At 39.8% G+C, this 13,290-nt stretch overlaps 1 protein-coding gene across 4 annotated transcripts in view; it reads right to left on the bottom strand.

Annotated features, from left to right (window-relative positions):
* Positions 1-13,290, bottom strand: part of PDE7B (phosphodiesterase 7B) — a 326,767-nt gene that overhangs the window by 71,091 nt on the left and 242,386 nt on the right. For 3 of the 4 annotated variants that reach the window (XM_012474460.2, XM_012474461.2, XM_012474459.3), the window contains one exon: positions 8,948-9,031. The exons of the other annotated variant lie outside the window; for it this stretch is intronic. In XM_012474460.2, the coding sequence (XP_012329883.1) occupies positions 8,948-9,031 (84 nt within the window). The remainder of the gene's footprint in view (positions 1-8,947; positions 9,032-13,290) is intronic. 4 annotated transcript variants of the gene reach the window in all.

The raw sequence follows: 13,290 nt of genomic DNA on the forward strand, positions 1-13,290 counted from the left end.
GTATGAACCCTGAGATCTCAGTTTGGAAACATGCAAAAGATATTAAGGATGGGACCACTCTCTAGTTTTTCATACATACAGTAGAATGGGGACCACAGTGAGTCCCTTGGATGTTCTGAAACTTTGAAAGTGGGATGGCAATGAAAAAAGCCCCACATTTGGTTTATTAATGAGGTCACAAGAGATATGCTCTGCCTGTTTCTGGGTAGGAGGTTGAATTTAATTTTATTGAACAAACAAGTCATTTTAGCTCAGTGATTCATAGGGTAACTTCAGTCAAAAGAAACTTAATTTACTTCTGCTTCCCTCTATATTTTAACGTCTCCAGAAATCCAAAGAAGCCACTATGCTGAAAATACTCTGAGTGGGTTAGAGTTTCACTCAAGAAAGTGCTGTAGTAGAAAACGGCCATTTCTCTGTGTTGTGTTCAGGTGAGTTAGCAAATCCACTGGGATCTGACACAAGCCACTTTTGTACCCAATAGAATCCATCATGAGGGAGTGAGGTGGTGCCTGAACTGGAATGTCTAAATAGTTTCTCACAGAGGAAAATGTAGTCGCTCTCACTAAAGGAAACTCATTTCTTTGTGGGCTTTCTCGTGGACAATCTTGTAATGCTTTTCAAAATCAAGCTTATTACAAACTAAAAATACAAGGACCTCTGAACAAAAGTAGTTGGTTGACTTCGTGATGCCTGTTCTGGCCAGATGGCTCATGAATGATTATGATTCCCAAGTGGAATTTCCAAAATAGACATCTCCTTTGCACTTCAGTCCCTTATTTCTAGTGTTCTTCTAGACATTTACACTTTTCTCCTGCAAACTTAACCTGTCCCAGTGGAGCTTACCATCTTTCCCCCAACTCATCCTCTAGCTTTCCTGACTGTTGACCTCATCTCCAATTTTTCAGATGGCCAGACCAACTCTGGCTCTCCCAATATTCAGTATCCTCAAGTTTTACGTTTTCCTCTATATGAAATCTGTGGATTTAGGCTTTCATCTCTACAGCCATTGCAGTCTGCAGCCTGATTACATTTCTTTGGATTCATTGTGCCTGTGCCTCCAACATATGGATGTCAGTTAATTTTCTCAAACATGGTTTTATCTTGTTCATCTTTTTCTCAAAATTCTCTAGAGACTCTCTGCTTAATGAAACATGTTTGAATTCTTTATCTTGGCATTCCAAGTCTCTCTATTTAATGAACTTTATTTACTACTTTTTGGATTTTCTTCCTACTTAATGACTTTATGGCCCCATATGCAGGTCAGTCTCCCTTATAGACAATTTATTACTCACTCAGTCTATACCCTGTCTTCTCTTTCTGGGTTCAGCACAAGACATAAGCCTTCTTCTGCTCAGGGTACTTCAGTAATCTCTGTCTTCTCTTGTCTCTGATTATTGTTATATCAGTTATTTTAGAATTAGATCATTACTCACTGTTGTATGGTACTTGGTGTAATGTTTATTTATCTTGTCTATGTAATGAGATCGTTTGCTCTTTGAGGGTAGCAGAATAGCTCAGAGTTTCCTTTCTAGCCCTCAGAATTTTCTGCCCAGATACAGCACATAGGAAGTTTTTCCCCCATCTCCCCAGTCCTCGTTGACTTAAAATGAATTGTTCAGATATTTTTGTTTGGTGTCTCTGGTAGACCCCAGTCCCACTGCTGTCTGAGACAGAAGGTAGCCATCGTACAAAGGCTATCTCAGTCCTGTGGCAGTTGGTGTGGCTCAGAGTATCTTGGTTTCATGACCTTCTTGGCATAGAGTAGGCGTTCTGTTTGCTGAATGAATGAATGAAAACCCAGAGGAAGTACTGGGCTCCCTAACTCAGTTTTCTGTTTTTCGTCCCTCAGATAAAAAGTAATCCATTAAATGATGTCAGGCAGGTTAACATAAGGCAATGGCTGTTTTCACTTTTAGCTGTAGAAGGTGAGAACGGTTTCTTTTTGAATGTTTTTTCTTAGGCATATTTTGAATAATCTTTCCTGACTTCTTTGCTTGGATCCCACTAGAATACCTTGTCTTTCAATAACACTTTTATCTAGTTCAGTAGACTTGCTGACAATATCTTCCTGGTTTCTTAGTCTTAAAGCATATTTTATAATGGCCTTAACAGTTGGCCTTAGCATACAGCCCTCTTTTATTTCACTGTTGCTTCCATAATCTGCTTGTGTTATAACTCCTCCCGGGAAGCCTTCCTTAATTTCCAAGACAGAGTTAATTATTCCCTTTTTGAACTCCTCTGAATCCCATAGATGCATATATTTCTCATGTATGCTGTTATTATACAGGCATGTATTATTAGATGTGTCACACCACATCAAAATTTATTTATAAAATAAATTGTAAATACAGTAGCTTCTGCTACTGTAAATCCCTCAAGGGCAGTGGCTATGTCTCCTTCATCTTTGTATATCCAGCACTGGTACAATGCCTGCCATAGGAGGTACTCTGTTGAGGGGTCAGTCATAGGGAGAGTCGGGACATCAACAACTCTGTCTTCTGCAGTGTAGTGGCATTTCAGTGGCTAACCATCCTGCTGCCCTGGCACTTCCGCAGCTGAAGTGCTGGGAGCTTGCAGCCAGAAGCCCTGAGTGCACCCATGGAGCAGGATCCAGCTGAGCCAGAAAGCACCACGACCACAGCCAGTGCCTTGCCTTTCTTCTAGAGGAAGGTAAATATTGAACTTTGAAATTGTAGGGTGTTACCTTGGCACTCACAAGTGTGAGGAGAAGTCTGAACAAGTCCCAGAGGACACCTCCCTTCTCTGCTTGGGGAACATAGGGAGGGGGGTGGGATAGCATCTTCTCAGTGTGACTGAATTCCAATCATCTGATGACATTTTAGTTTGGGTTCTTGGCATTTTGTGTAGTTCTTATAGGTGACAGAAAAAAGGTATCTGTAAGGTTACTAAAAGGCTGTATCTGTCTGTCAAGAATTCTCTCATAGGAAATGAAGTCTGGAAGCAAACAGTCCTTCCATCTTTAAGATGGGGCTATCACTTAGGGCCAGATGGTTTCCAGCATGCTGGGTAGCTTTTGGTCAACAGTCCTTCACCAAGAGTGTGTTCTATATGTCAGAGAAAGAATGGCTACAGAATATAATGCTTTAGATGACAGCTTTAAAAAAAATTTGAGTCTCTGGGTCACTTCTTCATAAAAAGCTTAAAAAATATATATGTTTGTATCTATTGGTTCCATTTGGGAAATAATAAGTAAAGGAAAATATTTTTGTAGCTCACTTAAATGACCTCATGCTTGTGCAGTTAAGATGACCCTAACGGGAGAGGCAAGTCTGAAGGAATAGAGCTTTAAAGATCAAGATTAGCAAATTAACAGGCAGGAAAAGCCAAATAGCCAATTAACCTACTACTGCAAAGCCCAGGGGCTGGTCTGGAGCTCTGGGTTCTCTGTGGTAGCGAATATTTGGTGCCCTAAAACCTCAGGCTGAAGCTGTTTCTTTCCCTCAAGCTCCACAGTCCCGGAGCATGTTTTCTTTGTATGTCACTTCCTCTGCCGAGCCAGTGTGGAAATCACTTCGTGTTGCTCTGAGATGGTTGCCACGGGAACATCTCAACCTAGTCATTATCTACTCAGGCTGCTGATTATATTAAATCAGGAGACAGAGCTGTAGACGGGGCTGCCTGCTCTGCAGAAGGTTGTAATTGCTTTGCGACTCTCCCCTCTGGGTCCACAAGTCTCGGAACACTCTTCTCTACGTTTTTTGCCTCCTTTGTTTCTCCCCGGCAAACAGAATTAGTAAATGAAATAAATCTATAGGAAATCAACACTGGGAGAATACAGCCATTACTTTTCCATCCCTCCTGTCCTCTGTGTTAGGACCTCATCTGGAATCAAAACAATTGTCCCCCTTTTCTCTCTGTTTTGGCTCTCTGTGCTTAGGCATAAAGGTAACAGTAGTCTTTAAAGATCTATTTTTCCTGTGTCCCACACAAACGGTGCTGAGGTCACAGTTTCCTGCTACTTATCCAGAGAAGCTTCAAGGAGTTCATAGAGATGCCTCTCTCCTAAATTGTGTAAAATAGAAACAGGAAATGAAATTAGCCTTTAATGAGTCATGTATTTCTACTGATCTGGATGGATCTCTTATGAAAACAATTTTTTAATCTTTATTCCATAAATGCACATGATATTATTATTTTTAACTGACAAAAATTGTACATATTTGTGGTATACAACATATTTTAAGATCTATCTATCTATATAGATAGATCTATATAGATCTTAATATATAGATAGATCTTAAAATATGTTGTATATATAGATAGAAACACACACACGATGTGAAATGGCTAAGTAAAGCTAAATATACCTCACATACTTATTTTTTGTGATGAGATCATTTAAAATCTACTCTTAGCAATTTTTCCAAGTATATATTTGTTATTCACTATAGACATTATATTGTACAATAGATCTTTTAAAGCCATTCCTACATGTGATCTTTGAGAGACATTAAATTGAAGTACTCTTTTGTGGGAAAACCTATATAAGCGGTTGGCCTTGTAATTTAGTGTCCAAATCAGGACACTCTGGGAATGAAGGACAGCACTATTAATAAATACTCCTGAACAACATGTACAAACTAGGACTATGCCAGGCAAACCAAGAGTCACCTTATATGCAGATAACAGGTACATGAACATGGTAGTCCTGTGTTTCCCCCTGCCCCAAATATGTGCTTCCCCTCCATGCAAAAATAACCTCTTCCAGAAGAATGTGCAATTAGAAATTTTAATTTTAAATTGGAATTTAAACAGAGGTTTCCTCTCTGTGTATACTTCTGTTCATAAAAATTTACTCAACGTGAGTCTGTTCTTGAAAGTAAAGTGATGGCACTGGAAATTTAACAGAAAAAAAAGACATAAACAAAGATAAACAGACTGGACTGAATGTGCTTGTGGCTATGTCATAAAGCTCTCTTAAATCTGTTTAAAAAGATCGAAGTTAGGGGTTGGCAACCTTGTTCTATAAAGGCCATAGGGTGAATATTTTGGGATTTGTGGCAGGGAGGAGTTGTGGACTACACAGTTTCTATTGTAACTACTTTGCCATTGTTTCAGTGACAGCAGTCATAGGTGTCATATAAGCAAATGGGCATGGCAATATCTCAGTAAAATTTTCTTAACCAAAATAGGAGAAGGGGACAGATTTGGTGTCTAGTCATTTGTCCACTTCTGTTCTAGTTATCCATTTTAATGCCTAGAAACTTTGTTCTGGTTGAAGACAAATAATTTTAGATTTTAATTCTGATGTCCCCCACCCTCCTGTGACAGACTGGGGCTGTGACTAATGGGACCAATGGGGAAATGCATGGGCCTCACTATTTAGTATACATTTCTGCTCTTGAGTGCTCCAGTGATTCAATGCATATACCAAGGTGGGTGGAAGAGGGACACCCACCCAGTGACACTTTGGAAAGGGGATGGCAGTTGTGTAGGTTTTGCTAAGCATTTTGGAAGGAAGGCTGCAGGGATGCAAAGCTGGGGAATGATGGCTATGGTGATATGGTTTTTCCTATAAACGGTTTTTAAAAAATCCTAGATTAGATTTTGCCGTGGGAGAGAGAACAAAACTGCAAGCACCCAAGGAAAATGAAGTTTGGGGTCTGTGCCTACACTGGGAAAGATTTGACTCAAATTAAGGTTAGTGATCTAAAGAATCACTTTAAACTAGTTCAGCACTTATAGTGTAGAATAGGAATGAACTGGTCAAAAGAAAAGTTCTAGGAGAAAATCCCCAAATGTCCCAAGATGTTTCCCTTTAGGCCTAAAGCATACACTAACAATTCAGGCAAACAACAAGGACGTGAATGATATTAAAGAGAATTAAATAGACAGTATGGGAAGTAGTAGGAGATATGACATATATACCTGATGTGACTGTGCATAACACAGATGTTCATACCACTCTGCTCCATGGTGAGAAACTGCTGTAATTGCAAATTAAGTTAGGAACTGTGGAGGGTGACCACAGTCATGTTACCTGTTCTAGTTTCCACTCACCAATGGGGTATATATATGGTACATTATACCAAGAAGTAAATAGTATCATAAATAAAGGAAAATCTTAGAGGTCTTCATTCCTATCTATCTGTGTTGCTCAGTTAAATACAAGGGATATTAACATTCATGGTTATTTGTATAATGTTTGTTTTTGAGGAGACCCTTTAATAATTGGTAAGTTAACTATAGTTAGTAAGTGATCAATAGTAATTATCTTTAGCATCTTATAGTCTATTTGGGGGTGTATTTGATATATAAAACTGGAGACAACATATAAAGCAAAATACACTAAAGGAAAATTAATATTGCCTCTGCAATATGTTACAGAGGAGACACGAATGAAAGAGTTATCTGGAATGGATGCTGAGGAGAGCCTAAAGGGAATTTCAGGGTGGATGGCCAATACTGTCACTTGATGAGTGGAGGATTTTGAGCACCAAGTGGGTGAAATGGGAGTGGAGGGGCAGGAAGCATCCAGGGCCAGGGAAATAAGGCTGAGGTTGAGCCCAGACACTCAGAAGTCCTGGAGGATCTCCAGCAGAGGGGAGATAGGATAGCAGTTGCTGGCAGATGATCTCTTACACGGTGAACACTATGACACTGATATATTATCTGCAGGCTGGGTGCGGTGGCTCATGCCTGTAATCCCAGCATTTTGGGAGGCTGAGGCAAGGGGATCACCTGAGAGGTCAGGAGTTCAAGACCAGCCTGACCAACATGGAGAAACCCCGTCTCTACTAAAAATACAAAATTAGCTGGGCGTGGTGGCTGGCACCTGTAATCCCAGCTACTCAGGAGGCTGAGGCAGGAGAATTGCCTCAACCCAGGATGCGGAGGTTGCAGTGAGCCGAGATCAAGTCATTGCCCTTCAGCCTGGACAAGAGCAAAGTTCCATCTCAAAAAAAAAAAAAAAAAAAAAAAAAGAAATATTTTCTACAATGAGTTTCTCTTTAAATGTTATTTATTTTTGCAGTTGTTTTTCAGATTGGAAATTGTAAAAAAAAAAAAAAAAGAAAAAATTGTTACAGAATCCTATAATATAGATAGATATTCCACTGTCCCACCTGCAAAGATAACCACCATTAGCAGTAAAGTTGCTTATTGACACTGGGATTAAAGTTTCAAAATAATCATTGGAAACTTCGGAGTTATAAACAGAAATATCCCCTTATTTTCCTAATTCCTTTGTGGTTCATATTAGAAATCATGAACTGACACTCATCTACTACTGGCTGTTTTCTCCCTCTGACTTTCAAAATGGGATGCTGTTGGAGAGTTCTGGTCTATATGAAACAGAGAAATGGAGCCCCTTGTTCATCCTTGTCCTACTTAGAGAAACCACAAGCCTAGGACCTGGAAATCCACTCAGTCTAGAGACTGTCAAAGTTGTAACTTCTGTGGGTAGCTGGGACAGCTTATTCAGGGTCATAAGGAAAGGTCAGAAAGACCATTAGAGCTCCCACAGGCCATATCCCATATTGCATTGGTCTAATGGTTCAACTCTGTCTTCCAAAAAGCATTTTTGACAGTCTGGGTATCGAAGGTTATCTCTAGTGTGGAAAGAATTACTCCAAGTCTCTGTGTCCCTGAAAGTGCAAAATAAACCCCCAAAACAAACAAACAAACAAAAACAGACATTGTACATTGATATGGGAGGTTAACAAGCCAGGAGAAACACAAACATGGCCACCTCCTACTGGTTTTTTGAAGATCGAAGGATCAGAAATAACAAGTTCTAATTTCTCCTAGTAATTTCCAGGGATTGAAGTAAATCAAATTACCTCTTTAGCTGACAGTATTTATGTCAAAGGAAAGTAATATTCTATGGGTATAATCCAGCACTTTGAAATTTATAGCTGGGAAGTGATATGAGAACCAAACACTGAAAACCTTGGAGCAAATTGTGAAATTTATCCACTTTCTCTTCCACCTCCCTGACAAGTCTAAAGTGAAGGATGATTATGACAGTTCTAAGATATGAAATCTGGAGAGATGACCGGTCACTGGTTTGGGTTTGCAAAGGAACAAATAATTATGGACCAAAGGTTGAGCAAAATTCCCAATGAGGAGTAGTTTATGGAGGAGAAGGTAGAAGCCCATGAACTTGTAAGGTTCAAGGGAGAAAGCAGCAAGTGCTTTGGATTTGGCCGTGGTAAAGAGTTTTACCAGGAATGCAAGAATATACCTCGAGGATGTATATTAGATAAAGAAGTGAATTCCATAACAGGTAGGTTACTAAGGGCTACTGTAGAAGATGTTTCCCTGTGGGGTCTTAAAAAGAAAATGGCATCTCACCGAGTCTAGTTCTGGCTGAAGGTAGAAAGAATGCACTGGAAAATGAAAATAGTAGCTTCCCTGTATAGGGCATCACCGTTTTTGAGACTTTTTATAAAAAAAAATTTATTCTTTTTGAGACAGGCTGGAGGGCAGTGGTGCATTCTCGGCTCACTGCAGCCTCACCTTCCTGGGATCAAGCTATCCTCTCACCTCAGCCCCCAAGTAGCTGGGACTACAGGCATGAGCCACCATGCCCAGCTAATTTTTTGATTTTTTAATAAAGATAAGGTCTCACTATGTTGCCTAGGCTGGTCTCAAACTTCTGGGCTCAAGCAATCCTCCTGCCTTGGCCTCCCAAAGTGATGGGATTACAGGCGTGAGCCAGAACGCCCGACTGGAGATTTATACTTTTAAGGCTGACCTGATCTCATTTGACCCTCACTGAAGCTCTGAGAGGTAGGGCAGGGCCCGAATTACTTCACATGTGAGGAAATTCAAAGACAAAGGGTTAAGTTCCAGTTGGCAGAAGAGAGATTCAGGAAGGACGGCAGACCCCGGAAGGTTTTGAAGTTCAGAGGGAAATGAGGATATTTTTTTCTTTTTGAAGAAAACGTTTGTTCCTTTCCAGGTACACTTGATTACTCACTGTTAAGTAGGCGGAAGTCAATGAATGGGTAGGAGCCGCGGCGTTCAGCAGGAAACCCCGACTGACCCCTTAGTCGTACATCTCCTAGAAAACAGAAAATCCAAACAAAGGCTTGAAAACATTGCCACGTGTGTTCACTTTTCCCCTGTAAATCCTCTGTGAAACCAACCCCAGATGTCAGGAGAAAAATGATTCCCTTTCACCATGCTGATGAGAGTGCTATGTGGAAAGGGATATTTAACGCTGAGTGTAATGAAGTTGGCAATACGCTAACAAGGAACCACTGGTCTCTTGCATGTGCTTGGAAGATGGGTCTCTGAAAATCGCCGCAACTTCCAAAGTTCCATAGTCTTTTTATGCTTCCCAGGATCACAAAGACAAAGCCTCTGAATCCGGAAGGACAAATGGCAGGTTGCACGGTAGCTTTCGTTCTTAGAAGTGTTAATCACCCAGACTGTAATTTCTCTTGGTTCCAGCACAATTGTTCTCTGTCTGGCATCCACCTTCCTTGTTTCCAGATTATATCATTGATGTGCTTTAGAATCGTCTCAAAGGCTAGCCTTGCTCCAGGCACTTGGCCACTCTTGCACATAGGACAGTCTGTAGAGTTTCTAGTACTTACTTATTTGTAGGTTTTCTTTAATATTTAAAATCTGTGTTCGCTTTCCTTTTTGGTATGTGTCCTGCCTTTCTGACTAGGGGAGGTAATGGATTAGAGTGGAAAGAGCATGGACTTTAGAACAAGGTAGGCCTTGGAGAAACCTGGCCCAGACACTCGCTACCTGTGTGATCTTGGCAGATGTATTTCTCTGAGCCTCAGACGCCTCATTTATAAAATGAAGTTAAGACCCACTTCGAAGTGTCCTTGTCAGAGAACCTAAAATAATACTCACTGCCTGGCAATAAATGCTGGTTTACTTCCTTCTAAACTCATGCAAAGCAGGAATCATGCATGTCATGTTATTTACATTTCTCCATAGCACTTTGAATGCTGTCTGGTACTTAGTGGATTCTAAGTGAATGTTCTCTGTTGACAGGAGTAGAAATAAAGACCAAATTCACCAGTTATTAAATATAATAAGGAATCAGAGTAGAGGTAGAAATACATGAGACATAATCTATCTCTGGAAGAACTGAATCAGGGAAGGTTTCAATTCCAGTAGTAATGGGTACACTCCCATAAATCACCTTTTCCCCAAACTAAGGTGGCACTGGGCCCCCAGCCTGGGAGCTGAAAGGAAGAACAATTCCCTCTCCTCCTTTTCTAATTGCTGGAGTTACTCAGGGCCTGGGTGAGATCCCCATCAACTGCAACTCATGCAACTGATGTGCTTAAAATGTCCCTCACAGATGGGCCTTGAGCGTACTTGGGGTTGTAAAGTGCAAGCCATGAGCTCTTGGGCTGTTCTCTGCTTTGAATTTTATATTGATGCCTTCTTTAATCCTTCATATAATCTGATATTACATTGCCATATTGATATGAAAGAATATTGTAATTTATGCATAAATGTTGTAAACCAAAGTGAGAGGAAGAGGAAATAGATGGAAAAGTATTTTTATGGGTATGAATATAAACTTACCTCAATGAGGGTAATGCTGTTAGCTTTAAAAAAATGTACTTATGCATTTTGCTATGGGGTGGCTCGTCAATAGTTAAAGGAAAGCTACCAAGAAGAGTTGAAGTGTTTCTCTCTTCTCAGTAGTTGTCTTGAACACCCTATGTTTACAGAGCACTTTCACAACAGCACGGTATATTTATTTTCTTGTTTTTCTCACTGGATCTTCATAATAACCCTGTGAGGAGAGGAACCATTATTCTCTTTACTTTATAAGTGAGAAAATAGAGGCTCAGAGAAGAATGGTTGTGAAGGACTACTATTTGCTCTGTAGTCCCAGGTGAGGACGCAAGCCCCTTAAAGTCCTGAGATAGGAAATATTATGGACTTTAATTGAGCTAAGTTTATGGTGCTTTCAGCTTATAATCACCAGAGCTAGCACTTAAATCTAGGCTGTTAGACATCATAGGCAAAGTTCTCTTTGCAGTACCATTGGTCTCTAAGCTTATGTTTAGAAACACATACCTTGACTGGGCAGGGTGGCTCACACCTGTAATCTCAGCACTTTGGGAGGCTGAGGTGGGTGGATCACCTGAGGTCAGGAGTTAAAGACCAGCCTGACCAACATGAAGAAACCCCATCCCTGCTAAAATTACAAAACCAGTTGGGTGTGGTAGTGCATGCCTGTAATCCCAGCTACTTGGGAGGCTGAGGCAGGAGAATCACTTGAATCTAGGAGGTGGAGGTTGTGGTGAACTGAGATTGCGCCATTGCACTCTAGCCTAGGCAACAAGAGCGAAACTCTGTCTCAAAAAAAGGAAAAAAAGAAAGAAACACACACCTTATGGAGTATGTAGGTGTAGACCTGGTTTTTAAAATGAAAAAAGAAATGAAAATCTTAGATCCTCACATAAAAGAAGTTGTAGTTTTCATATCAATTGAGAAAATACAGCATGTTAAAAGGATATAAAAGACTTGCTGACTTTAAATAAATTTATGTTTTATAATGGTAAGAAGAGGGACATATACAGTAAAAACGATGCATGGAGGAGACTGTATACGTTTTGTCTACAAAGCTGGCTGGGCTTGTGAATGTGCTGACCTGTTGCTGTAATCTCATGGGCTCCTTCCAGTTCACCTTTTGGAAATCACTTCTCCATTAGTATTTTCTTCTCAGCATTACCAAAGAGTTCTTCTTGACTTTGTAGTTATGAGGCTACCGTTTCCCCAGAAAATGTCTATGTAATATTGATGAACGTTTTAACGCCTGTGACAGGAGTCTTCCTGGTGTCCGCCTGAGAGTCTAAGGCAGAGGAGGCCCATTATCATGTAAGGTTTTAGATTTAGGGAAACTGAGGAAAAGTACCCTGTGGCCGAATGGATGAAGGGAGGGCAACACACTGGGAACTTGGGGGCTCCTGTACTGAGAGGACCAGCGTTTTGCCATCTTGGGTAACCTTGGATAAATCAATAATCACTTTGAAGTCCAGTTGTCTAATATTTAAATTGCATAAATCATAACACTTCTGTCTACATTACAGAGTTGTAAGGAAATTATAAGGTATGTGAAAATGTGGTATTTAACATTCATTGAAAACTGTTCAGCATTTTACATGTATTATCTCACATCATCAACCCAACAACCCAAAGTAGGTATTATTATTTGACTATTTTGCAGATGAGGAAGCAAAGCCAATGGAAATTTGATAATTTGTTTGGGCTCTTAGAGCTAGTAAGTGCCGACCTTGTGTTTAAACTCAGAACTGACTTGAAACCTCATGTTCTTAACCACTCTCCTATATTATTAAGATGAAAAATTGTTTAAACAGATCAGCATTAAATTTTTTTTTTTTTTTGAAAGAAAGAAAGAAAAAAAAATGAAGAAGAGGAAGAAAAAGGAAGAGAAAGAGAGAGAGAGAATGGGAGTATTGCTTTCTCGCCCAGGCTAGAATGCAGTTTAGTAATGGGTATTGAAAACCTCTTTTATACCAATAATTATACTTCATGTAGACAGGAAGGAATAAGGGAAGAAAATAACAAACAAGCAGCCAACCGATATTTCATTTAAACCTATGAAATGCTATGCGATTACGGAGGAGTGATTTACTTCCAATTATGTAGTCACTTATGGAATAGGTGTGAGGTGGTAATGTATGTTTTGTGTATTTGAAGTGGAGAGTTCTGTAAATGTTTATTAAGTTTACTTGTTCTGGGTCTGAGTTCAAGTCCTGAATATCCTTGTTAATTTTCTGTCTCGTTGATCTATAAAATCGTTAGCTCTTCTTGTTACATTGATCCTTTTGCCATTATATAATGTCCTTCTTTGCCTCTTTTGCTCTTTGTTGCTTTAAAGTCTACTTTATCAGAGGCGAGAATTGCATCTCCTGCTTTTTGTTTATTTTTACTCTCTGATTGGTTGATAAATCTTCCTCCTTCTCTTTGTTTTGAGTCTTTGTGTATCGTTGCATGTGAGATGGGTCTGGATGCAGCATACCGATGGGTTTTGGCTTTTTATCCAATTAGAATATATATATAGGTTTAATACTGGCATTTGATGCTACCTGGCTGTTTTGCCCATTAGTTAGTGTAAATTTTTCATTGTGTTAATGCTCTTTGCTTATTGATATATTTTTGGAAAGGCTGATATTGGTTGTTCCTTTATATGTATAGTGCTTCTTTCAGAAGCTCTTGTAAAGCAGGCCTGGTGGTGGTGAAGTCTCTAAGTACTTGTTTGTTCGCAAAAGAAGATTTAATTTTTCCTTCGATTATAAAGCTTAGTTTGGCTGG

Source organism: Aotus nancymaae, unplaced genomic scaffold, assembly GCF_030222135.1.
Source record: "Aotus nancymaae isolate 86718 unplaced genomic scaffold, 86718_ANA_hifiasm-v0.15.2.pri h1tg000040l, whole genome shotgun sequence".
NCBI lineage: Eukaryota > Metazoa > Chordata > Mammalia > Primates > Aotidae > Aotus > Aotus nancymaae.